Raw genomic sequence first — 27,466 nt, forward strand, 5'->3', positions numbered from 1 at the left:
ACACCTCCAAACTTTGTGTCATCTGCAAACTTGGTAATCTAATTTACCACATTATTATCCTGATCATTGATATAGATGACAAACAAAAATAGTCCCAGTACCAATCCCTGAGGCATACCACTAGCCATAGGTCTACAGTCTGAGAAGCAATCATCCTTTCTGATTTCCTTCTTGAGTTTTCTCTTGCAATTTTTATACTACCCAAGTACCTCATTTGCTCCTATACACCTTCCAAAACTGATCCCCAAAATCCCTCGAAAACCAAGGCTCCCTACATCTGTTAACTTTGCCTTTAATCTTGACAGGAACATACAAACTCTGTACTCTTAAAATTTCATCTTTAAAGGCCTTCCATTTACCTCACACATCCTTGCCAAAAAGCAACTTATCCCAATCCATGCATTCCAGATCCTTTCCCATTTCCTCAACATTAGCCTTTCTCAAATTTAGAATCTCAATCTGAAGCCCAGACTGACCCTTTTCTATAATTAACATGAAACTAATGGCATTATGATCACTGGACCCAAACTTTTCCCCTATGTCACCTGTTCTATCTCATTCTGTAACAGGAGATCTAGTATTGCACTAGTTGGTACCTCCATATATTGATTTAGAAACTTTCCTAAACACATTTGACAAACTCCAAGCCATTCAGCCCTTTTACAGTTTGGGAGTCTCAGTCAATATGTGGAAAGTTAAAATATTCAACTGTCATGAATTTATGTTTCCCGCAGCTGCCTATCTCTTTGCAAATTTACTCCTCTAATTCGCGCTGACTATTGGGTGGTCTATTATACAACCCCATTCATGTGGTCATACATTTTCTGTTCCTCAGGTCCACCCATATAGCCTCAGTCGATAAGCCCTCTTTTCTGTCCTGTCTGGGCACAACTGTAATATTTTCTCTGAAGAGCAGTACCACTCCTCCACCTTTCATCCTCTGCTTTATTGCACCAGAAACAACGGAAGTCCAGAACCTTGAGCTGCCAGTTCTACCCCTCCTGCAAACAAGTTTCATTAATGGCCACAATGTCATAATTCCACGTGCCACTCCACGCTCTAAGATGGTCTGCCTTTCCTCCGATACTCCTTGCATTGAAATAGATGCACCTGAGAACATTTCCACCATGTGCAACACCTCTTTGACTTGTGACGCTACATGCAATCTTCAGTTCATATTATTCCTCCTCCACTCCCTTATCTGGCACTCTGGTTATTATCCCCCTGCAAATCTAGTTTAAAGCCCCTTGAGCACCACTAGCAAACTATCCAGCAAGGACATTAGTCTCTCTCCACTTTGGATTCAAACCGTCCCGTTGGAAGAGGTCCCACCTTCCCTGCATTTAAATTGTGTGAGAGAAATGCATCAAAAGTTTACACCATGATATAATGGGCCCCATCGCAGTTAGCACAATGCTAATAGAGCACCAGCAACTGGGGTTCGAATCCGGCGCAGTCTGTTAGGAGTTTGTACATTTTCCCCGTGTCTGTATGGGTTTCCTCTGAGTGATCCGGTTTCCTACCACTCTTCAAAATGTTCCGGCTTTGTTGGTCAATTGGGTGTAATTGGGCAGCACAGACTCATGGGCCGGAAGGGCCTGTTACCATACCGTATGTCTAAATTAAAATATTTTGAATGTCAACTTGGTGACAAAGGGGCAACAAATGAGTTGAAATTAAGTTGAAAAAGCTGTAGATACTGGAAATCTGAACTAAAATGCTGTAAATGTTCAGCAAATCAGGTAGCATATATGAATAAAGAAGCTGTAAACATTCCAAGTTAATAATCTTTCTTCAAACATTTTAATTCATTTAATTGAAAAATAAAATTTTAAAAATGATTGGTTAAGTTGGATCTCTAATCCTAAATTGGTACTGTTTTCATTTTGTGATACTATTGTCATATACTAACATCAAATCAACCTGAAATGCTAACATTTTGCTTTTTTCCAATAGAAAACTATAGCACAGAAAGAGGCCCCTTTGGTCCTTCTAGTGTGCCGAACCATTTTCTTTATGCCTAGTCCCACTGACCTGCACCCAATCCACTGCCCTCCATCCCTCTCCTATCCATGTACCTGTCCAAATTATTCTTTTTGAGCCCACATTCATCACTTCAGCTCGAAACTAATTTCCCCTTTCACTCTTAACCTATCTACATTTACTCTCTATCCCCCTCATCATTTTAAAAGCCTCTATCAAATCTCCCCTCATTCTTCTACACTCCAGGGAATAAACACCTAACTTGTTTAACCTTGTAATTCAGTTCCTGAAGTCCAGTCAACATCCTAGTAAATCTTCTCTGCACTCTATCGTATTGATATCTTTCTTGCAGTTAGCTGACCAAAACTGCACAAAATTTGATCTCACCAATGTCTTATTCAACTTGACCATAACATCCCATCTCCTATACTCAATATTTTGATTTATGAAGGCCAATATGCCAACCCTATCTACTTGTGATGCCACTTTCAGGGAATTATGTATCTATATTCCCAGATCCCTCTGTTCTACTGCACTCCTCAGTGCCCTACCATTCACTGTGTATGTCCTTTCTTGGTTTGTCCCAAAATGCAACACCTCACACTTGTCTGCATTAAATTCCATCTGCCATTTTTCAGCCCATTTTTCCAGCTGGTCCAGATCCCTCTGCAAGTTATTGCTTTCCAGCATTTTTTTGTTTTTGCATCAAAAATAACTTGTTTAAGCAGGTTTCAGCACATTATCGATCAAGCTATTAAATTACGAACACAAGTTTTGTGCTTAAGAGGGACTCATCCCATGGCCACAATGAGTTTTATTCATTAAACCCTGTGATGCTGATCTCAGAATTTGGTGTCTGAATTTAGTCACTTGGCTGAGCAGATTGATAAGGCACACATCAGTGGAGATTCAGTCATGAATAAAATAAACTTCCCAAGGCAGTACCAGCAAGAACAAGAGAGAAACACACAAACTCCTTTCTTTTTGTTTATTTATTTAATGAGAGAAAAATGTTTAAGCCTGTGGAATGCAGGCAACAGAATAAGGTATTAGCATTGTGTAAAAACTGCGTTAATTATAGAAATTGGGGGGAAATGAGCAGAGTCTAAATGAGTCTATTAAGAGGAAAGTGGTATTGCAAATGTTTGTGAAAATTGTGTTTTCATTCTCAATGTGTAAAAGTAGTTAAATGGCAGTAAATTTATAGTTTTGGTAGGAAATTACAGAATAATTGCTGGTGTTGATTCTGGAACAGACTGTGGTAAACATTCAAAGTTGCACACCAGGTCCTGGACTACTCATGAGCAACATTACAAGAGATCTTTTAGTTTAAAATGTATTTTAAAATTTGGATCAGATGAGGTTTTTTTTTTAACTCTATTCAATTCAGGGCATCATTCTTTTATATAAGCTTGATTATATTGTTATGAGACCAGAGGACTCCAAAACACAGCAACAATAGAAATTCACCAAGACAATTGTTATTTAAACAAAAGTTGTTTTTAATTTTCTTTAAAAATAACAGGATCAATCTTAAACTTATTACTATTAACTTAACCACCCCCCCCCTTCAAATTCTAAGTGCATGTGTATGTAATGTGTGTAAGTTCAAGAAAGTTCTCTATTTCATAGTCCAATCATTCACTTCTCCAAGTTCACTGGTATCAGGCAATTCTTAGACTGTGTACAGAATTTAACATTTATGAATCTTCACTAGGCTCTGGTGATCAACATTAAATGGTTACCACTCAGGAAGGTTTTTATTGGTTTCAGAGAGAGTTGTTGCTCGTTGGTCACACACAAACTGATTTCCTCCAATCAGTCACTTCAGTGTCTTGTCCAAGAAACTTGCCCCATAATGGGTTTTCCAAATGATAACCTTCTTCCAGGTCACCTTATTTCAGGAGAAACACTCCAGCCAGCCATTTCCTCTTGTAAGGACTACAAGGGTTTTCAACAGGCTGAACTCAGAACTCACAACCCATCTTCAAAATGGGGTCTTTCAACAAGCCTGCCAGCATGCCATTTTGCAACCTCAACTGCTACTGTAGAATTGACTTCTCTCTCTCTCTCTCTCTCTCAGAGAAGAATCCTATTTGGTTTTTTTTCTTCTCTACTTGTAAAAACCAAAAATCTCTCCCAAGGCTCAAAACCCAATCTTTGAAAAATCTTACCAGTACTTCTGAGCTTGGGCTTTATTGCCCATACACAATAGATCAGCATTCTTCATTGTTTCTGCAAAGCCAAGCCGTGCCTCAACGTCTAGCTTCAGCAATGCTCTTGCATTTTAAATGAGATGCCTTTTGTGAAGTGACCTACACTAAACCCCCACAATCTATCCCTTTTAAAGACTTATTTATCCATAACCATTCTAATATCCTCCATAACAATATGGTCTCAGTAACTGGTAGAGAAATCACATCAACCCAATGGTTGCAATGCAATATTAAAATCATGCTGGCTATGATATTTCACAAAGTAACCATTTGAGTTTATTGGACATTATCCAACAAATTGGCCTCTATAATAAAAATCTGATAATCAAACAAAATATAGTCATATACAATGATCAGCTATTTGCAGATGAAAATTGGAAAACTAGTGGAAAGATGCAGTTAGTAGAATCATCGGAGGAATTTTAATTTGTCTCCTAATATCATCTTCCATCAGTCTTTTGATTTTACCCATAATCAAAATGCCAAGAGTGTTGCTCTCTAAACTTAATAAATGCTTCATGGAGGATTCGGGGAGGAATGGTGTTCCTCTCCCTAATATGTGGATATCGGGATTGGCCTGTTATAAATTATGTTCATGAATATCACTCCACGGTTAATTGGACTTCTTGTGTTCTTATTTAATTCTCAATTTAATTGGTGTTCTGTGTAAGTTTAAAATGTGGGGCTGCACAGCATAAACTGTGCTTTGATACACAATGTTCACTTACAGATAGATGGTTTTGCTCATCAGGTAACTACTGTCTTGTGTTTGATTGTATTTACTGGTTTTCCACGTAGTGAACTGGAACATTTACTTGTTTACAAAATATGTAGCATTTGCATGGTAGCTTGTTGCAGATAGACATTTTTTCTGATTGATGTAAATAAGAATTTAACAGCACAAAATTGTACTTATGTTTACACATAAATACAAAAAAGTTTACTAAAGATTCTTTTTGTAATTTATTTTAAATGTTATTGAACTCATTAATTATAAATTCACAAGACTATATAAAAAAACAGGAAGATGTTATTTCTAATCAGAAAGCCAACAATGTAATTATACAATATTCATTTTTGCTGTAAACGAGAGATCCTTCAGTACAGGTAAATCAACTATATCAATTTAGTTATTCTAATCAGTAACTTCCATGCTCATGTAAAGATGTAATTCAAGCAACCTCAACGTTGCCTTAATTTTCATACTTTTGTATTCTGATTATAAAGATAATCTACTTTTTATATTTGAAACATTAATTAGAACTATTTTAATCAAAATGTAGTAGAAATAACATTGTCTTTTTAAATACAGTATGTTTCTGATTAACCGAAAACCAATCAAGTGAAATTCCCGGAGCCTTTTCAAGAGAGAGATGAAAAAGCATTTACCCACTGTGCTCAGGAGGGTCTACAGGGAATCAGTTTTACAAAGGAGACATTTGTCCACAGGTTTACACATCAAAGGAAAGGATAGCACTGATTATTTATTTGTAAATTGTCTTTTTTTTTTGCCACGAGTTACTGCAACTTTGTGATAAATGGCATTGTGGCATTCTCAGAATTTAAGTTGAAGACCACGGTTTCTCCCTGCTCCCCGCCCAAGACGTGCTGCCACTCTCTCTCACCCACCTGCCTGAGCCGTGCACTCTTCCCACTCGTCCACCTGAACTGCGCTCTCTCCCTGCTCGCCTGCCTGAATTGTGCTCGCTCTCCGCTCGCCTGCCCGAGCCATGCTTTCTCTCCGCTCGCGCGTCCAAGATGTGCACTGTCTCGACTTGCCTGCCCCAGCTGTGCGCTCTTGCCGCTCACCCACCTGAGCCTTGCTCGCCCGAGCCGCACTCTCTGTCAAATACCCTTTCAGCGGGGGTCGCTGAAATTCTGCTGGAGGACAATCCCTGTGCAATCTCCTACCACGTCCAGGGGAAAAGACCTCGGGATCCCAGACAGGAGTGGGGCCCTCGGGCTCCCAGGCAGTAATGGCAACAGCGATGGGGAGGTATTGGGGATTGGCGACTGACGCTCTGGACAAAATTCCAGAAAATCAAAAAAATCAGCTTAACCGGTCCCAAGCATTTCGAATCATTTGAACGTACTGTAAGTTTTTGAAATCACTGATTTATGATTCTCACTTTTCCTATTTCTTTGTTCTTAGTTGACTAGATATTAAAAAATTATCTATGGATAATTTTAAGTCAATGCAAGTCTCATTTAAACACAATTCAATTGGACTTCACTAGTTTTATTTCCAATTAGATAACTGAATGCTAACTCAACCATCAAGAACAGAATTCATAGAACCACAGGTTCAACCAAAGTTCTTTTGTTCTTGATGAAAGTCGTACCATGATTTATGTTTCGACAAACTTTTTTGAAAAAATGATTTTAAATTCTTGCTGCTAATCTCTCCAGACTTGGTTGTTAGGATTACTTTTGAGGACAGATGAAGACAAATGAACACTCAGGCATCTCTGAGTGGAGAGAAGTAGTGTTGCCTGCTCATTATGCCCCTCCATAGGAGACATGAACTAGAACTCAAAAATTACAGCACTGTACAGGCCCTTCAGCCCACAAAGTTATGCCAACCTATGTAAACCTACTCCACAACAATCTAAAATTTCCCTTTCTCACAGACATAAATATGTTTCTAAAATCAATTTTCCTATCAATTTGATCCTCAAAATAAAGATGACAAATAAATAATCACTTCATGATTATTTTTTATTCAATCCAAGGTCACAAAAATTCCTTTTTCAAAAATTTAGAGAATTATAGGAGGAATAGATAGGAGGAAAAATATGGAGAAAGATTTCTAGGTGCATAGCAACAGGGGTAAAAATGGGAAGTGCTTTGAGAAGGGAGAGTTTGGGAATCTTGGAAATTACTGTGGATTGAACATTTGCCAATTATCACTAAAAAACAATCAGTATAAAGTTAGTACAAGCTTTGAGATCATTACTACAGAAGACAAATCCTTGGGAATACAGAACGATATGAGTGACTGAGTTACATTACAATCGGGATGGCATTTTCCAACTTGGCTTTCTCTCCCTTAGGATCCTGTCATAGATGTTTGATACCTCCATGGCACAGCCCCAGTGGATAGTCAGGCCATAACCTCCATGGCCATAGTTGTGAATCACCTATAAGACAATCAATCTGAGTCAATCAGCATAATATTGTGAAAAAAAAGGTTAAAAAAAAAGGAAATGAAAACAACAAAAATTTTAAAAAGAACAGAAAATGGACAGCAACTTCATCAGGATATAGTCCCTTCCATAATGTATGGGACAAATGCACTTATTTCCTTTATTTGCCCCTGTGCAACACAGTTTTAAATTTGTAATCAAACAATTCACATGTAATTAAAGTGCACATTACAGATTTTCCTCAAGGTTATTTGTATACATTTTGGTTTGACCATGTAGAAATTACAGCACTTTTTATACATACTGTAATTGACATTGACGGCACATAGGGATCCCCCCCCCCCCCGCCATTTTAACGTGAGATTGTTTTAGTGTTCTCAGTGAGTACTGCCGACAATGAATTCGCTTGGGTCCTGGCAGAATTCCTCTCCATGCCTCACTTCCATTCGGCAGAACCAAAATATGGGGTGAGGCACCAAATCGTTACAGAGGGCCCTCACCTCCACGGTGTCTTCCCCCTGAGAAACTCAACCTAGCCAGGGACGAGTTCAAAAAGATGGAAGAACTCAACATTGTCCGGTGCTCCGATAGTCCTTGGGCCTCCCCTCTCTACATGGTCCCCAAGGCAGTGGAGACTACCGCCGCCCAAATGAGGCCATCATACTGGACAGATATTCCATGCCCCATGTCCAAGACTTCACTGCTAACCTGCAAGGGGCATGGATATTCTCAAAGATGGACCTCAGTAATGATGGCAATTTTTGGGATGTCTTCCAGGTGTACCAGGACCAGATCCTGGTACACCTGGAAGACATTCCACAAACCGGCATCATTACTCCCTTTAGATTGTTTGAATATCTCCATATGCCCTTCAGGTTAAAATCACAGCTCAGACTTTCCAGAGGCTGATGCACTCAGTGGGCTGGGATCACATTTTACCTTCGTCTACCTCTATGACATTTTAACCACCAGCCACACTCGCACTGGGCACACTGCCCACTTAAAGTAATTATTCTCCAGGCTGAGTGATTTTGGCCTAACCATTAACCTGGCCAAGTGCCAGTTTGGTCAAGAGACTATTGACTTCCTGGGCCATTGCATCGACCAACATGGAGCCAGACCATTACCTACTAAGGTGGATGCTATTCGCTCTTTCCCCATGCCATTGACAGTGAAGGGACAAAAGTTTGCAGGTATGGTCAAATTTTATCACCACTTCATACCTGCAGTGGCCTGCATCATGAGCCCACTCTTTCCCCTCATGGCAGGACCCACTAAAAGCATACAATGGACCAAGGAGGTGAGCAAGGCCTTTCAGGCCACCAAAAACAACCTAGCCAATGCCACCCTCCTCGTGTACCCGTTGAAACTTTAACCACCCTCATGACAGACGCCTCCAGCACAGAGGTGCCTAGGTTCCCTGACTCCCACTAAACCTAGACCCCACAGCCAAACCTGCACTTCTGTCCCAAAGACGTGTTTGTTCAGTGTAGGGCTTACCGGCCACCTCTACAGAGGCCTTACGAGGGGCCTTACTTTGCCCTCAGACACAATGGCACCACTTATGTCTTGTACAATAGACTTTCACACTTGACTGGTTGAAACCTGCCTACTTAAACTTGGACCAGCCCATCGCTCATCTGACCCCAATTGGGGCTCGGTCATCCAAGGTAACCAATTGGCAGCTGGCCTGCTCAAGCCATGCTCTGCTGGTGACACAGCCAAGTTGACTATAAAAGGCAGAGCTGCCACTGAATAAACTCAGTGTTGAATAGACTTTACTGATGTGCTTCTTTCTATTACCGAGAGTCATAACCTAGCTGTAGCCGTAGCGATCTTGCTACAGTATCATCCACAGTGCCATCAAAGGCATTACTGATTCTACACTTCTTAAAAGCCTTAAATATAATTCCAGCTCTTACAGTGTCCCTCGAAGTCTTCATTCATTCACACACACCTGTGTAATGGTGGGATATTTCTCTCTTCATGTTAGTGCATGTTCCTTTTCTCCCATCCATTTATTCCAGTGTTCCCTCATTGTTATTTTATACACACATCTCATCAGACCACCAGGAATAACAGCTATCTGGGTTTTCAGTTCATGCGCTTTTTGTTAACTTCTTCAGTTCTCTCCGCCCTGAATTGCAGTTTTTTTTTTTTTTTTTAAAGAGTCCACTAGGACTCTGCAACCATAATTTGATTCCAACTTTGTCCATTCAGCCTTTCGGATGAACATGAATGAACACACCGCATGGAATATTTTCTTCGGATTGAGTCTTTTGTTTAAATATAACAAACAATGTCAGTTTTGTGCCATCAGGACAACAGGCCAGAACTATTGTGCCTTTTCATAACTACTCAGTTTTGTTGGACAGTTCATCAAATGTGACTGGAACTTCATCCATATTCCCTATTTGGCTCAATTCAAAACAAGTTCATTTTCATGCATTTATTACAAACTTATGAAAGTTTAATATTTTGTCTTCATAATCCACTGGCATTTTCTGTGCAATGGTTATTTTTGTACATATTGGTAGACTGTCTCTCTTCTTCTTTGGCTTGGCTTCGGGGACGAAGATTTATGGAGGGGGTAAAAGTCCACGCCAGGCTCGTTTGTGGCTGACAAGTCCGATGCGGGACAGGCAGACACGGTTGCAGCGGCTGCAGGGGAAAATTGGTTGGTTGGGGTTGGGTGTTGGGTTTTTCCTCCTTTGCCTTTTGACTGTACCTTTTCATGAACCGGTAATGCCAACTTTTGCACCAGGAAAATCCTTATGCTTCTGTTCTTCTAATTTCCTGGCCTCATGGTCGAATGCATTTCCCTGATTCCCTTTCTTTTAGCACCAGTTTTTTAACTCTTCCTCAAGTTGTGGCCAATGTTGGGCTGGACAGCCTCTAGCTGTTTTTCTTGCTTTCTCCATGCATGGACCATTTTTGCTGTAGATAGTCCTCCACCAACTTTAGTTGCCGCTCTATTACAGGCTCCTCGGCTTACATTATAACTTTTGGTTTGAATGCTTTGCTCCAAGGTCACCTTCGCATATAAGACCTGGGAGGTTTTTGAGGTATTTTTTTGGGGGAAAAAGGGGAGGGTCCTATAGGCCATCAAATACTGGAATCCGCTCATTTCAGGGCAGCATAATGTTTGGGACATTGGGCTTCACAGGTGTTTGTGAGTACTCAGGTATGTTTAAATGCTTCATTGGTGCAGGTATAAGAGAGCTAGGCTTGCTTCCAAGCTTTTGATCACCTTTGAAGTCAGTAGTTTCCATTTTTCAACCCGAGGACCAGAGTTGTGCCAATGGAAGACAAGAGGATGGAAAAACAAAAATAAAATAGACATTGCCCAAACCTCAGGATTACCAAAATTACCAGTTTGTAACATCATTAAGAAGGAAGAGTATATTGGTGAGCTCAGTAATCACGACAGGACAGGTATTCCAGGGAAGACCTCCACTACTGATGACAGAAGAATTCTCATAATAATGAAGAAAAATTCCCAAATGCATGTATGACAGAAGAGATGCAGGTATGTATATGTCAATGACTGCTATCCACAGAAGACTTCAAGAAAAGAAATACAGAGGCGTCACTGCATGATGCAAACCATGGCAAAGTGGGTATGCTTTGGATCTTGGGCAGTTTCTTTACGCCTCCACACTTCGCTCTTGCCATCATGTTGATTAAGGTTAATCTTGGTCTCATCTGTTCACAAGACCCTTTTCCAGAATTCTACAGGCTCTTTCAAATACATTTTGGCAAAAGATAATCTGGCCAGCCTGTTTCTGTGCGTAACTCGTGGTTTGCATCTTGCAGTGTAGCCTCTATTTCTTTTCATGAAGTCTTCTCTGAACAGTAGTCATGACACATCTGCCCCTACCTCCTGAAGAGTGTTTCTGATCTGTTGGACATATATTTGGGGATTTTTCTTCATTATGATGAGAATTCTTCTGTCATCAGCAGTAGAGGTCTTCCCTGGAATACCAGACCTGTTGTAATTACTGAGCTCACCAGTACACTCTTTCTTCTTAATGATGTCCCAAACTGTTTATTTTGGTCATCCTAAAATTTGGGTGATAACTTCTTTTTTCATCTTAATACCAAGATGAAAATACTAAAAAAAAAAATTGGAAAGTATAGATTAGGAATTCAACTTTAATGGATTTTTCTAGTGAATACAACAAAAAAATTCTGGACCATGTACCATCAGCTGTATAAATTAAAGAAAATATAAGAAAAAATACTCATATGTACTGTAACTTCACTGAGGTGAAGTGATAAATTTTATTTTCTTTCACTTTTTTTGTGTTCATCATTTTAAAAAAAATTACGTTTTGGCATTGTACCTCAAATTTCTCTGGTCCTGTGTTGAAGGTCTGTCGCTCTAAACGGATCCTGCTACGGACGGGTCGAAGTCCAGTCCAGTCTTCTACTATCCTGGCGTTCTGTAAGAATTTTGTTTCTTAATAAATGAACAGATGATTTCCAGATTACAATATGCACTATTAACTAATTTGAATGGCGATGCTATCTTTATTTTGCCATAAAATAGAATAATATTCCGAGAAACAACCTTCAGAGTGGGTACAAGTTTGCAGCCATTTTCCCACACTGTGTTGTGGTCTTTGGGATTGTTCTCCTCACTCCAATTCCCAAGCTGGAAGATTCCTCCGACGGTTACTAATTTACTCCTGAAATGAGACCACGGTAACAACAGTTTATACATTATTTAGATTGAAGGTGACACAGAACTTCACTAAATGTTCTTATCAATCATTAATGATATTACAACATGCATTGCTGTATAACTTGTCGGCCAAGGACACTTTATCTTAATCATTTATTCTGACTTCAGGTTAGAAGCCAGCTTAACTATTAAGTGGGTAGTATGTTAGAACTTTCCCTGAACATGATTCCCTTGGAGAGGGAATATCTCATTTTATATGTGGTATCCTCACACTAATCCAATGACTATTTAGCTGACAGACATGAGAAATTACTAAAACAATTATTGAGTACCTTCCCATTCTGTATATAATAATGATGCAGGGGGCTAATAAATCCCCATGGACGGGGAACGAATGGGAGAGGGGGAAGGATCTAGATGGAAACTCGTGTAACTGTGAAAATGTGGGTAGAAAAAAAGGAGGGCAAACATACCGGTAATTTATGTGTCTTGCTGAATCAAATGAACAATAGCCTTTCCAATGCAATGCAGTAAAAAAATTAAGAGGAATAAATATAACAAACAATTAGTAAATTTTCAAATCACTGTGTATTTTCTAAAAGAGCATGAAAAGAAACAGAAATTATATAAGAAACAAAGGAAAGAGCTGATAGGAAGGAGGAAGGGGATTGCAATGGAGGTTAGTGCAGCCTGAGAAGAATAAAGTTTGAGGTTCAAGGCCAAGAATAATTGGAAGATATTTAATGCTCTGTATTTAACCAAAGACTTTGATTAGCAATCTTCACCATGCTTATTTTTGTGGAATTCAATCGTTTAAGTGCTTTGATCACTCTTACCCTGGTATAATATACGGCAAGGAATAAACCCCACTTCTCAAATCATGTGAGAGAATAAAGTGCTTCATCCAAGGTGCATAAACCTGAATACATTTTCAAATGGGTGAAAAATTAAAACTCACAAAATTAAATTTCATATATTAACCAACACAAAACATATAATTCAATCCCCGAACTTCATGAACAATGCCTTAGAAATTCATTGGCACCCACTGAGTCACAGCTCCAGTTACTTGGGTTCAATCCTGAACCTTGGTGCTATTTGTCAGGAGCTTACATGTTCTCTAAATTACTCCTAATTTATAGGTAAATGATACAATGTGGGAGTTTGGGGGGATATATGAACTTCAGAATGTATAAAAATAGGTACTTGATGGTTGGCATGAACTGGTGGGCCAAAAGGCCTGTTTCTGTGCTGTACCTCTCCAATGACTTTATGACAAATTCATCAGTCAATACATCAATGATCAATTAACTTTTTTTTAAAAAAAAAATTAGTCAAGGATGTGACACAAACATTACATTCTGTTTGACTGTATTGACACAAGCTCAAGGCCTTTCTTTTGCAAGCTACACGATTTGAGAGCAGGAGATAGAAAATAAGCAAGCCTATTCAGAGGAGAAAGGTCTGTGACAAATAGAGTCATTGACTGGAAGGAGATTTGAACAAAGAATGGATGTTGGCTTGTGCTAAACTAGAGTTTCCAAGTGAAGTTTGATGGTGGAAATGAGGGGGAAGTTGGTGAAAGTCACGAAAGTATGTCAGGCTGGATTAGAACAGATAAATGCTAAAAGGACGCGGATGAGCCAGGTTCCAAGCATTAGGCTGGGAACAGCTCAGGGAGGCAGGGCATGTAATGCGATTACAAAATGGTTGGGTTGACAGTGTTCAAACCAAATACAGTCTAGAACCATGTGAACTAATTTCTAAGTTCAGCATACAATGTCTGTTCTGTACAACCTTTCCTCATAAGACATCCTGCTCATTTCAGACATAAGTTTGAACATGTTCTCTGATCTGCTGTGTTGTAATGTTGTAAAATAACTTTGCTTTAAAAATAATGTCATCACATATATGTTCAGTGTGGGAAACCAGTGTTTAGTGAAACCATAAACTGAGACAGAAAGTGCTTGATTAAATCTCCAGAGAAAGAAAATTTAACTTTGAAGTCATTCTAACTGGGTTCCACTCCAGGAGAAGGAAGGCAATTTCAAAGGAAAAATAAATTTTCATCAGGACCGCGCTGAAAGGAATGACAAAATGTGATAGTGGACTTCTGTGCACGATTTTAAAATTAACAAGAAATGGAAGTATGGAAACAATACTTCTCCATTTCCTGTTTTAAACTGGGAAAAAATCAGTAAGCAAGGATTAATCATTTTCAAGGCAGTAAGTTCTAACATTTGGTAGGGCACAGGGATCAATCAGTCTCAACATTTTACAATTTACATTGGATCTGAACGAAGGTTCCAAATTTGCTAACATTACAAGTGATCAAAATTAGGCAATAAATTAGGTTGCATTGAAGACACAAGGAGACTACATAAAGAGAAGTTAAGTGAGTAGGCACACAGGTCTGGCAAATGGAGAAAATTGCTGGAAAATGTGAAGTTGTCCATTTTGGCATCTTTTTAGATGTCCAGAATCTCAGATTTCAGATGCAGTGGGGTTTGGGGTTTCAAAGCATTATTGCTGCAGGCTAAAATGCAATTCCAGCAGGAAATTACAAAAGTTTGCAGAATGTATCCCTCAGCGAAGTGAATACAAAAGTAGAGAGGCTACTTTCAGTTATATTGGACATTGACAAGATTAAATCTGGAATATTTTAAAGAGCATTGGTCACCATTTTTACAGAAGAATGATAACATGTTCAAAGCTCTTCAGAGAACATATACTAGACTTGTGCCTGGAAAGAGCTCAGTGTCTTATGAGGAAAGGATGTACAGAATAAGCATTATATACCCGACTTGAGAAGAGAGAGGGAGTTGACTGAAATAAAGGTAAACAAGAAATTTGCACATGGGGTCTTGTCTAAAACACAAGTGTTGGACGAACTCAGCAGATCACGCTGTATCCATGGAAAACAAAAAAAAAGTCGACATTAAGGGCTGCCCTTAATGGCTGCTGCCTTTTGCTTTCCATGGATGCTCCAGGACCTGTTGAGTTGCTCCAGCACTTGTGTACTGTACAATTGAAATATGCAAGATTCTGAAGGATATTCACCAGATGGATGTGTAGAGGATGTTTCCTCTTGGAGGAGGGGCTAGAACTAAGTATCATCCACTTAAAAAGAATTTTAAGACAAAGATGAGGCAACATTTCTCTCAGAAAGTACGAGTTTTTGAATTTGTTTAATGCCGATATTTTTGAAAAATAAAGGTTGAAAAGGTTAATGCAAATGAAGGTCCTTGCAAATGAAGGATTGAAGTTAAAATAAAGTCAACAATTATCATATTAAATCCCAGAGGTTTGAGAAACCATGTAGAGTACTCCTGCTTCTAATTTGCATGCTCGTATTTTAGACAACTAAAAATTGTAATTTATTCAATAGTTGTGGATGGATTTAATTAACTTAAAAGTCTAAAGGGAGTAATTTAAACTCATTTGATAGCATAATTTCCCAGCATCAAATGTCTCCAGGTTGCTTGTCATAGTATAAATTGTCACTCCCATTGCTTTCATTATGAGTTCTGAGGTATTGTTGGCTGGTGATATTATATTATTAAAGGATGATTCAAAACAAGTTAAAAAAACAGATCAAGAGAAAAGTAAGTGAAAAATCCTTCTACCTGTTTTGCGACTATTGTGAAGAATTTATGAAATGGGAAGGGGAGAATCTTAGTTTCCTCTCTCAATACCTTATGAGCACTAACTATTAAGTAAACTTGCCCACCTTTATGATCTGTCCTCTAGCAGGCTTCAGCTCCGGGTCTGGCTGCAGCTCTTGAGCTCGTATTCCCGTACAATTCACTATCACGTCAAAATCTGGAGCTAACTATTGTGGTTAGAAGCATGAAACAGCTAATGCATAAGAACATAAAATAAAGGTACATACATACATCAAGATGATGACGAAACAGAAAAAGAGCATTTAATTAATCCAGAGTACCTCTTGAAATGAAGAAATTTTTTTTTCAACAAACTGCACCCCTTGTTCTTTTAACCTTAAATGCAAGAAAATATATCTGTAAAGTTTGTAACTATCTATATTTTCACTTAACTTCTATGTATCACATTGACCTTTATGGAAGAGGAAATAAAATATACAACACCTCTACAAGTAATTACTTCACCTTATTTCTGCAATGCCCTGAAGCCGTAATAGAAAAGCTTTTTAGAGACATTATAGCCCACTGGTGGCCCACACAATAAATTTGGGGAGACCTCGGGTCTGAATCGTGCTAACTCCAGGGTTTAAGAATAGAATTTCAATTCAAGTCTTCATTTTATTTTATCAGTCTTGTAAGAATCCTTTGCCATCCATCCGAGGCTGACAAAATCTAAACTGGGATTTAAAAAAAAAAATGTCATAGCTTACTTTGCCATCATCCATGGTAGGTAGGACTTTCCTTCCAACATTAATGCAGTATTAAACCAACCATAGCTGGGAAAAAAAAAAGAAAATCTGATGAAAGATTGAACTGATGATTGATGTGATGGATGAAGAATCACAAGGACAAATGGAGGAAGGGTGGGTAGGGTTGAGAAGCAATGTGATCTCTCCAACTATCCTAAAGAAAACACATTACCTGTGTCTTGTAACTTAACAGGGCATAGAAGAAATTTTTACCCTTGTTACAGTATTGTTTACTTATATGCTCAGGCTCAGACAATAAACTTGCATAAACTGTATTAAAAAGAGAGAAGCTTTCTGTTCAAAGAATCCTGATATACAAATACAAAAAGAAAATTTTAAAATATGATAACATACATATATAAAATTAGGCTGATCCACAGGTGCTTGACATTTCAAATATTCCAAATGATCAAAATATAAATTTCTTTTGATAATAAGCTTGATTCCTGTAGTGTTGATGCAGGAATTGTTAATTTGCCATGACTTTTTTTTAACCCTTTGATTTGTGCATAGAAGTAAGAGAGAATTGCTACTTTAATTCAGCCACACCATTTTGGTGTTTGTTCCAACATTTCAAGCTAATAATTTTTAGGATTATTCACAAAAATCAATGAGAAGCTGGAACCCAAAAAAGTTAATCTCATAAATGTTGCATCCAACCTCTTGCCTGGCTGAGAACAAATAATTCTGCAAGCTGCAGGAATATAACCATTTATTTTCTGATTTTCAAGATTCAATAACATGACACTCAATTTATTCATTGCATATCTCTGCCATTGCAACCAGCCAATTATTTAAATCTTTCAACCAACTATTCCAATGCTTTCCTGACTGTCTTTCATTCCCTGTGAATTTAAATTCATGGAGGAGCTGCCAATCTATCCAGCATTGTAAGTATTCTGATCAGTGTCATTTGTACAAATTCTAAGATAATGTAAATTCAGACAAGAGAAGCAACTGGTCACATTATGGAAAGTTTCCCCCAAATAATCAGTTGTTTACAATAGAAAGTGGAAGTTGCCACTTGGCCCACTCCACCATTCAATACAGTCATGGCAGATACTTTTTCTCAAAATGACATGCTCATCCCTTTCCATACTCCTTGATGCCTTTAGTCCCCATAAATCTTTCTATTTACTTATATTCTGTGAATTGGCCTCCATACTTTCTTTAGTAGAGAATTCCACAGGTTCAAGACCCTTTAAGTAAAGATATGTTTACACACCTCAGTTGAGAACATCTCACTGTGTACCGTGAGATTAGAAATCCCTGTTCTAATATCCCACTGGCCACAGGAAACATCCTACATGCATTAAATCAGTCTTGGCCTGTGAATTTTGCTGTTTTCCTCTTTCTATTAGTATAGTCAATTATTTAGCAACACATAATACAGACAAAGAAGCATGAATGATTCTGCCTCTCACGTTAACCCAAATGGTTTCACCCTTCATTCTCCCCGTCTTTCTCTTACCTTCTCTGCTAACACAAACTAACTTGTTTTCTCTTTTCCCAGTACTAATGGTGGGTTTTAGACCTGAAATATTAACCCTGATTCTATTTTTATAGATACTGAACTGTTGAGTGTTTCCAGCATTTTCTGTCACTAATGGTACATTTACTCCTGTTAATGTATATTCTGAGCACCTGAAGTCCAAGTACTGATTCCTGCAGTATTCTATAGGTCACTGCCTACTGGTGAGAGTGTTCCATTTATTCCTAATATCTGTCCCCTTTCTATCAAACAGTTTTCAATTCATGATAATCCGAGCTGCATAAAAACTAATCAAGACACTTTTCAAATTAGTGTAACAATTTGAACTTTCCTCGCTGGCCATTTGTGGCTCGCAATATTTTAACTTGAAATGTGAATAACCAAGCTTAGTTATTAAATGTTTATACCTACTTTACAGGTACAAAATGATATGTGATGTAAAGACTTTGATTCAAACTTTTGTGCAAAATATACCTAAATCCAGGGAATAGCTTGAGTTCATTTGCTGTCAAGTGTCTAAATCCCAAAACAATGTCTTTCCAGGATGGGTCCTATGTGGAAGAAAGAAAAATAATTATATTCTTTTACAATCCTAAAAATCAAACATCATAATTATTTTTTTCTTGGTTTTGGCTGCTACAAATTTCAACGACACATCAAATGACTGTTGATTACATAACAACTTATTAGTCGATCTATCTGCCTCCCTGCTTATAAAATTTGTAATGGTCTTTTTCATTGGAATGACCACTTCATTTTCTGATCAGAACAAGATAAAGGAAGTGGTATTCAGTTTGAAATACAAACTCTTGCCCAGTTATTCAGATGTATCTTCATAATTGCTGAGCCTCATTTGGTATACCTGTCAGGATTCAAAAATTTCACCAGCTTCTAAAGATTTTTCAGACATGATGTGAGAATATCGATAGGATTGCATAATGTGGGAGTTTCCTGGATGTAGCTTAGCCAGAAATTTATTTTCAATGTTGGCTACTGTGTTCAAGATACAAACATCAACACCTATAAATTAATGATGAGACTATAAATACTTGAACGTTCAGTAACTCTGCTTGCTTCTTTAGAAAACCCATTAGTTTAATAAAAAATAAATGACACTATATCCGTTAAATTAGCAGCAGGATAACATCATTTGAACTAATGAAATGCTGATCCACCCATAAGACCAGAATGAATTTCAAAGGACATTATATTTTACAGCACTTGCATTTAGAAGATCTTTGTTTGTTCTGATTCTTGTAACAATTTAGGGTCAAATATGAGTGCCCAAGTACAAAATATCATCAGCTGGGTAACTAGATATTCATAGCAATTTTATTTTACTAAACTTTGAATCAATAAAGCTATAAAAGATAAGGATGAGAAAGATAGCCAAGATGCTTTTATTACAAAGCTCCATAAATCACACACAGAATATTGCATGTATTAATCAGGACAGTTTTATTAATATTCTTGTTGGCATTTTTCCAAAGCTAACTCATGAAGAAGCAGGCAAAAACAATTCTGTGCAGCAGTAGCTCATTTGAGCTGAAGATCATTTAGTTCTGAATCAGCGATCCTTCAAGCTGAGAGCGACACGGTTAGTGCAACACTGTTACAGCGCCAGCGACCGGGACCAGGGTTCAAGTCTGTCTGTCAGGCATCTGTACGTTCTCCCCATGTCTTTGTGGGTTTTGTCTGTGTGCTCCGGTTTCCTCCAGTATGATTCAAATCATACTGGGAGTCATAGGTCAATTGGGTGTTTTGGGCAGCACAAGCTCGGGGTCAAAAGGGCCTTTTACTGTGCTGTTTCTCTATATTTAAAAAGTTTAAATTTATGTTGACACTATTTTTGCTTGAATTAAGACAATCTCATTTCTTATGAAAAAGATGCAAAATGAATTTCAGCAAAACTTCAATCCTCTATCCTAGTAGCTGAAAAATCCCAAAGATTTGGTATATGGCTTTTCAGGGCCATGTTTTTCACACTCCTTTGAAACTTACTAGGGCCTTGTTTCCGATAGTCCCAGGTTGGCTGGAAATTTTATTATATTACTACATAATTTTTTTAATTAAAAGAGATTTAAAAATGTGTTATTCTGAAAATTATGCCAGCCTGGCACTACCAAATTCCTGAGCCTGCCAGATTTAGGGAGAAACCATCCACTTCTCTTTAATAGGACAAAATGTCATACAATGTCTAGATTTTATCTTTCCTCTTTACTATTTTGGTGCTTTTATCTCTGTATCACCTAAAATTTCCAGAAATCTGAACTCATCATATTCGCAGATAATACTGTACTACTAAATTACTCGTGGAACAGGGAACAAAACTTACCGAAGAATATAGACTAAGTGGAGTGAAACAGGAATGTCTGCAAACAGTGTGATTGTAGTAAATACACAAAATTTGTGGAGAAACTCATGGGTTCTTTTCTCTCCTGACCTCCTGTAGCAATAGACCCAGTAGCAATAGATATTCACCAAGACAAAGGGTTACTTGAACAAAAATTGCTTTTAATTATCTTTAAACATGAAAACAGGATCAAACTTTATCTTATCACTATTGACTTAACTAACCTAACTTAACCCCCCTTCTAATTCTACACATGTAATGTGTGTGTAAGTTTAGAAAAGTGTTTTGATTCACAGTCCAATCTCACTTCTCATTCCTCCAAGTTTACTGGTTGCAGGGAATTCTTATACTGTGCACAGAATTTAACATTTAACAGGCTTTAGTGGTTGAAAGGTAAATGGTTACCTACTCAGGAAGGTTCTTGTCAGTTTTCAGAGAGAGATTTGTTGTTCCTGGACACAAACTGATCCCTTATAATCAGCCACATCAGTGTCTTGCTGAAGAAACTTGCTCCATCAGGGTTTTCCAGATGATAACCTCTTTCTTTCAGGTCACTCTTATTTCAAGCGAAGCATTAGATAGCCAGTCCTCTGCTCTTGCATGAACCACAAGGGCTTTGAACAGGCTGAACTAAGCAGTCACAACCCATCTTCCAAATGGGGTTTTCCACAAGCTTGCCACTTTGTCCTGTTCCAGTCCCAGCTGCTGCTTCTGCTGACTGTAGCACTGCAGAACTGATCTCTCTCTCTCTCTCTTACTCAGACAAAAAGTCTGTTTGACTCTGTCTGCTTGCAAAACCACATGATCATCTTAGAACAGCAAGCTGCACTCCCAGACAGCCTGCGGCTCCAAACTACTCCTCCGATCTCTTTTATCTGTTGTTTTTCAAAACAACAATCCATTAATGAAGTCTCTATAGACACTCCCCAAAGATTTTGCAAAGGCCCCCAGTCTGGCTTGAGCAGAGCTCCGGTATTTTAAATGAAATCTATTTTGAAGTGTTTGTATGTGACCTACACTAAAAAAAATCTGCCTCAATTTATCTCCCAAAAACACATCCATATACAATACAAACACAACATAATCTGTCACACTCCTATCCATGCCTCTTGGCTGTTGAACTATACTCCTCTCCCTGTCCCTTCTTCTCTGCTCCCCTTCCTTTTTATTCAAGCACCTTCCTGGTTTACCTTGACAAGAGCCCAGGCCTGAAATGTTGGTTATATACCCTTTCCCCTCTTGATTCTGCAGGACCTGCTGAATTTCTCTAGCAATTTTTTTGTATTCATAGACTAAGTGCACAAAAGTTGGAAAATAGTGTAAGAGTCTTGATCAGATCCCATTTTGTTAACCTGACTAATATGGGCACTAAATTGTCACTTTGAACAAGATCATGTCCAAGACAATGACTTACTGGCACAGGTTCTTTGAAGATGTTGTACCCAGACTGTAAAAACAAACCCATCTTGTTGGCATCGGGTGAATTCATATAACCCAATAGATAATCAAATGTTTCTTTGTTCCATTTACTGCAGTTAAAATACAGGAAAATATGAGAATTTATTACTCAATTGAAGGAACATACAAATATTTACTAATCTTCAAAACTAACTCCAAAATAAATATTAGCTGGTATTGTGCATTGTTCCGATAAGAACTATGGGCTAGAGTAATCAATAGAATATTAAACTAGCAATAAATTTCAGAATCCATAAAGTGATACCACAGCACATTAATGTTGCACTAATATAGCAATACACCATGTAGTATGGGATGTACATTAACATACTTGATTTTTCCATTATCAAGTGTTCTTGACTTAAAATATGCCATGCAGGATTCATTATGAGAAATTGGACGCAGAAATGCAAAAAAAAATTTCCATGCTTTTAAAATTCATTCTTGTACCATTATTACTTTTCAAACTATGGATTTTATGGAAGTAACAGAATTGTACTGAACAACAAGTGTTAACAAAAGTAGTGATACTTGTTAATCCTTCTAAACAAAATAGTGATCAAGATCCGTTTCTCTTGTGAATACTGATGCAAAGTATTCATTTAGGACCCCCCAACCTCCTCTGCCTCCAGACATGTTGTCTCCTTCATCCTTTAGCACCCCAACTTCATTCCAGTCATCCTTCTGTTCTTTACAAATGCTAAAATGCCTCGGGGTTCTCCTTAATCCTACATGCCAAGGCCTTCTCATGCTCCCTTTGAGCTTTCCCAAGTCCTTTCTTAAGCTCCTTCCTGGCTACCATATAGGTCTCATGAGCCCTTCCTGTTTCCTGCTTCCTATATCTAATGTATGCTTCCTTTTTCCTCTTGACGAGTTGCCTGACTTGTTTCATCATCCACGGTTTCATTTTCCTACCATCTTTTCCTTGTTCCAGTGGGATAAGCCTATCTTGAACCCTGCACAAGTGGTCCCTCGACTTCCTCCACATGACTTCTGTGCTTTCACCTTTAAACATCTGTTTACAATTTATTTTTGCTCATTCCTGCCTCATCCCTTCCTCAGTTAAGCACTTTCCCAGTTTGACTGTTTTATCCTTTTCCATAGCGTTGTTGAAGCTAAGGGAGTTGTAGTCACTCTCACCAAAATGCTCCCCTACCAAGAGGTCCTTAGATCCCCTCTAAACCTTCTCCAACTCACTGTAAACTGATGCCCTTCGGTAATTAGCGAGAATCTATTTCTGACTCTGCCATTCCTTTCTTTGCTTTCTCCATTTGTAAAATTAAACATTGAATTAGATTAATCACCATCCACTATTTGTCAATGTTGATGTGGTCTGCCAATCTACAACTCAAGTCACTTAAGCCCTCTTAGGAAGAAATAATCTGCCAAAAGGTTAGTGGTGCAGATGGAACCATAAGTCCACATTTTAAGAATGAAAACAAAATAAAACAAAAAATATAGTAATGACTTGGAAAAAAATGCAGAAACACAATAAAATGTTCCATGCGTATTAAAATGTATTCTTCTACCATTATGCACCTTGTAATGAGGCATAATTTGATATCCAGTATATCTATTTATAAAAAAGTATAAAAATAATTCTTCTTACAATTCCTCTGGTTTCTCTTCATCAAATACATAAGGTTGCCACAACCCTGCAGCCCCATCACTTGCAGTATCTGGTGTAAAAGTATCTGCATAAATGACAACTGTCAATGGGTTGACTCGGGGTTGAAAGCGATTAACAATGCATTGAGCTGAAGATAAGCCAATTACTCCCGCTCCAATCACAGCCACACGCATTTCTTGTCCTGAAATGTTGACCGTCTGAATCTAGAAAAGAAACAGAGAAAAATGATTCATGTATTCGCTACTAAACTTCACAACGAGGACTGATGACAGCTTCCTGTGATCAGAACAATCTTTGCCCTTAGTTATAAAATAAAGTAACTGTTGTACTAATTATTAACTAACCATTTGCAATATTGTGAAGGTTAAGCCCTCTGGTTGTTTCTGAATGCTCACGTGGCGTTAGTTGTAGTTTGCTAGTACTAGTCTGATCTCTGAATCAGAAGTTATGGCTTGAAATCACTTTGAAAATCAGGGAAAATATTCCATGGTCCGTGCAATATGTATCCTGCAAATAACATAACACAGGTAATTTGTATATTACATTGTTCTATGTGGACAAAGTTGCAGTCTAGTTTTCTTTATTACAAAGGTGACTATATTTCAAAAGTGCTCCATTCTATCACAGAACATTTCCAACGTGAAGTATAACTACCCAATACTTTGTAAATGTAATAAGCTTTATGTCTCAATAAAAACTTATGGATGAAAATATATTTCTTCAGTACGATCTTCATCTTTACCAATGACTTTAAATATACAATGCTGAATTTGATCTCTCCACCAAGGAAAATAGATTCTTCTTATTTACTCAGTTTTAAACACAACAAATATATCTGTCCTCAGATTGCTCAATTTTCAAGAAAACAATTATACTCTACCCATCTCTCTGCATATAAAACAATCCTAGCAACACCTTCAAGAATCTCTCATAGACCTTTACTGTAAAGTATCTGAATTCATTTTTTGGCCCAGCTTTGCATTATGTAACACACTTTCAATAATCTCCCTGCTCTTAATTTCTTGGCTTGTCTATCTATACCCCTCAAAATTTTGTATTCCTCAATATGTTTCCTGTTGGGACTTGGGTCAGGATAGAGGTTTGTTTTATCTCTATTGCTTCCGGTTTTCAGCTCTACCTGCTGAAGATTGAACGTGTTCATTCTGCTTGAGGAGCCAAGGAACATGAAATATTGAGTCTCTGAGATACCAGATGGAAGTCTTCTTTTACTCTTCTAAGGAGCAGCAAAACTTCAAAGTGTCATTGAATGAGTCTTCAACATCAAGATTCCTTTATTGCCATGTAACAATACAGAACATGAAATTACTTTCTGCTTGCTGTCAGGCAAGACAGAGTTGTCATTCGTGTCACCTGACACCCCAGACAGTAACAGGGAAAGAGATGCAAGAGAGTCCCTCAGAGTCACCAAGAGTCTGTGGATTCGCCTCTTGTGTTCCCGCAGCCTCTGCAGCTGCGCAAACTCCTGTTCAATTCATCGGCCTCCTCCAAACCTCCAAGACAATCAGCACCCGAGGCCATTCAGGAGCCTTCTTGCCCTCAGCCCACTCTTTAATCTCAGCTCCAATACCTGGTTCCCATGAGCCCGTCTGTTTCACTCAAGCAGGCTATGAGAGCAAAGTCACAAACTCATCACGACTGCGGTTGCACATCCCGCACCTCAGTCTGAAGGGAATGGTATGATTTCCATGGCACACCAGCAGTTATGTAGTTTTCACACACTGCGGCCTTGATCAAATAACAAGAAGCATCAAGACAGGAGACCAGGCCAAACACAATCTGCTGGAACTCAGCAGGTCAAGCAGAATCCATGTGAGAAAAATGGTCAACGTTTCAAATTGAAACTCTTTATCAATTGGGCCCTGTTGCACAAGACACGCAATCTCCCATTCAAGCACACCCAGCTCCACCCCCAACTTCTCCCATCCTTTTTGCATCTCTCTCAGCTAAATCTGATATAATGTGAACTCTGCCCCTCCCCAAAAGCTGTCGGTTTTATTTCTCCTGGAACCCCACTAGCCAGTCCACCCACCGCCAATCATCTTTCCCTCATCGTTCCGAAATAGCCTCGCAGTCTGAAGTTGACAACTTAATGCAAAATCAGACCCGCCTCCTTAAAGAGTACGAGACTGTGAGAGATGATAAAAACTGACATTGCAATATGAACATGAAGAAATGAAGAAAATAAAATTGATACATAAGTAAATGAATGAAGCCAGTACAAACAACATGAGACATGGATATTAGAAGGCAGGAAGCTGACACTGTCTGAGTAAGATAAGAATCTCCTACAGCAGCAAGTTCACTGAATGAAGGAGAGAAGGACAGACAATTGAGAATAGAAGTAGAGTTAGTCTGAACGAGATAAGGGTCGCCAAGCCCCAGATAGAATTAGCAAGGCTTGCATAAATAATTAGAAGACCTTAGACAGTATTAGCAAGTTATACATCTATAATTAGTAAGCCATACACAGATTTTTCAAGTATGCATATTTAACTAGTAAACCCTAGACAAGATTAACGAACCCTGCAGATGAAGGGACTTTAGCCCTGAGAGTCGGGAAGGTGTGAATGGGGACAAGGGCTAGGATGTGAATGAGGACAATGGGAATAATGGCATAAGAAGACACCCACAGGATACCCCCTGGTCCTCCAAGTGTACTGAAACTGCACGTAGGCAGGAAGGATTACCTATGCCAAACCCATCCAGGGGGCAGAAGAATGTAAGGGGGAGGGCACTCTGATACTGAAATTGACTGTATAAAAGTTGGGTGAGCCCCAGTATGTGTGTGTATTCCCAGGGTAAGGGGAAGCACCCAACTTTGCATTGTTGTTGTAATAAATGTTCTTTGTTCTCAATTTTTGTCTCGAGCAATTTCTTTAAAGGTACTTCTATTTCTAACAAGACGGAAGCTTCCACTGTCCGCCTGACTAGACATGCAGCACGATAGCAGGCCATTTCGGTCCACGAGTCCGTCTGGCAAACTTACACCCCATTCACCTCCACCCCCGGGGACGTTTCCAACGGCAGGCTGTGATGGCCCAATGCTCCGCAGTGTGTGCTTTGTCAGATAATGCGGCGGATTATCCTGCGGGAGGGGCGGCAAGGTTGGCGCCACGCCCTGACAGCGCCAGAATTTCTACCTTCTCCCCTTGTCTGCGTGGACTTTCTCCCACCATCCTAAAACATCCGGGGGTCCAGGTGAATGGGGCGGCATGGGATCGTGGGCCGAAGTGGTCTAAGTGTCACCTGAGTGATGGAAACAGGTTGAATCCGATCAAGATCCTGGGGAAACATCAAGACGGAAAGAGAAGTTACCATTTGATATGAAACACTGCAATCATGAGCCAGAAACCATCCGTTTCCTTCAGACAGTTGCCAAATGATAACAGGGTAAATATAGTTCGGTGAGACGAAGTGAGTGCCATTGTTTAACAGAGGTCGACGGCACAGCGATGGTATCTTGGAGTCACTCCGTGTTTCAGCTTGCAGGACCGGGCTCTATTTACCATTTTCACCCGGACCTCAGATTCTCTCCTTCCTTTCTTTATCCATATCCGATTTTGTTCTTCCCATATCGATATGCTATTGAGGTTGTCTGCCCTGCTGGTGTTGCCAGCAAATTCTTCTCATTCCTAAATACAAGATCCACGCGTGCAATGGACAATGGCTACCAGAAGAATTTGGATAATAAACAAACAAGAGTAAATATCAAATGCACCGAGATTACATGTCGCTCTGTAAGAACCGGGACCACGGTCCCTCCGTTTTAGCCGCATACTCCCTGCACAGGTGGAGATCGCCACTATCACTGCATGGGGTTAATGAAAGGGAGGGGAGGGGGGCGCTTTAAACCTCTCTGTACCTCGGTTGCTGGCCCTGGGTCGTTGTCCTTCAATCCCCAGCGCATGCGCAGTCCTCGCGCTCCTTCTCCAATTGCGCTCACCGTGATTGACCTTCCGCCGCGCGCGCGCCGGCTCCGGCCCCGCCCTTCCACGGCGCGCGTCTGCTCTGGCCCCCCCCCTTCCACCGCGCGCGCCGGCTCTGGCCTGCCCTTCCACGGCGCGCG

At 39.1% G+C, this 27,466-nt stretch overlaps 1 protein-coding gene across 5 annotated transcripts; it reads right to left on the minus strand.

Annotated features, from left to right (window-relative positions):
• Positions 1 to 6,899: 6,899 nt before the first annotated feature.
• On the minus strand, positions 6,900 to 27,356 carry LOC138761120 (D-amino-acid oxidase-like). Of its 5 annotated transcripts, XM_069932756.1 has the most exons (13): positions 27,263 to 27,330; positions 26,541 to 26,682; positions 23,724 to 23,886; positions 23,359 to 23,582; positions 21,706 to 21,820; positions 18,413 to 18,489; positions 16,408 to 16,473; positions 15,979 to 16,033; positions 15,763 to 15,864; positions 12,869 to 12,951; positions 11,919 to 12,036; positions 11,692 to 11,790; positions 6,900 to 7,339 (listed from the first exon to the last, which is right to left on the minus strand). In XM_069932756.1, the coding sequence occupies exons 3-13, from the start codon at positions 23,724 to 23,726 to the stop codon at positions 7,208 to 7,210; spliced, it is 1,074 nt and encodes a 357-aa protein (XP_069788857.1). In that variant the 5' UTR covers positions 23,727 to 23,886; positions 26,541 to 26,682; positions 27,263 to 27,330; the 3' UTR covers positions 6,900 to 7,207. The 5 variants fall into 5 exon arrangements, with proteins under 5 accessions (XP_069788857.1, XP_069788858.1, XP_069788856.1 ...); XM_069932757.1 differs by lacking the exon at positions 26,541 to 26,682 and having other exon boundaries at positions 27,263 to 27,356; XM_069932755.1 differs by lacking the exons at positions 26,541 to 26,682; positions 27,263 to 27,330 and adding an exon at positions 27,128 to 27,232.
• Between the last annotated feature and the right edge of the window lie 110 nt (positions 27,357 to 27,466).

This window comes from Narcine bancroftii, chromosome 4, assembly GCF_036971445.1.
Source record: "Narcine bancroftii isolate sNarBan1 chromosome 4, sNarBan1.hap1, whole genome shotgun sequence".
Lineage (NCBI taxonomy): Eukaryota > Metazoa > Chordata > Chondrichthyes > Torpediniformes > Narcinidae > Narcine > Narcine bancroftii.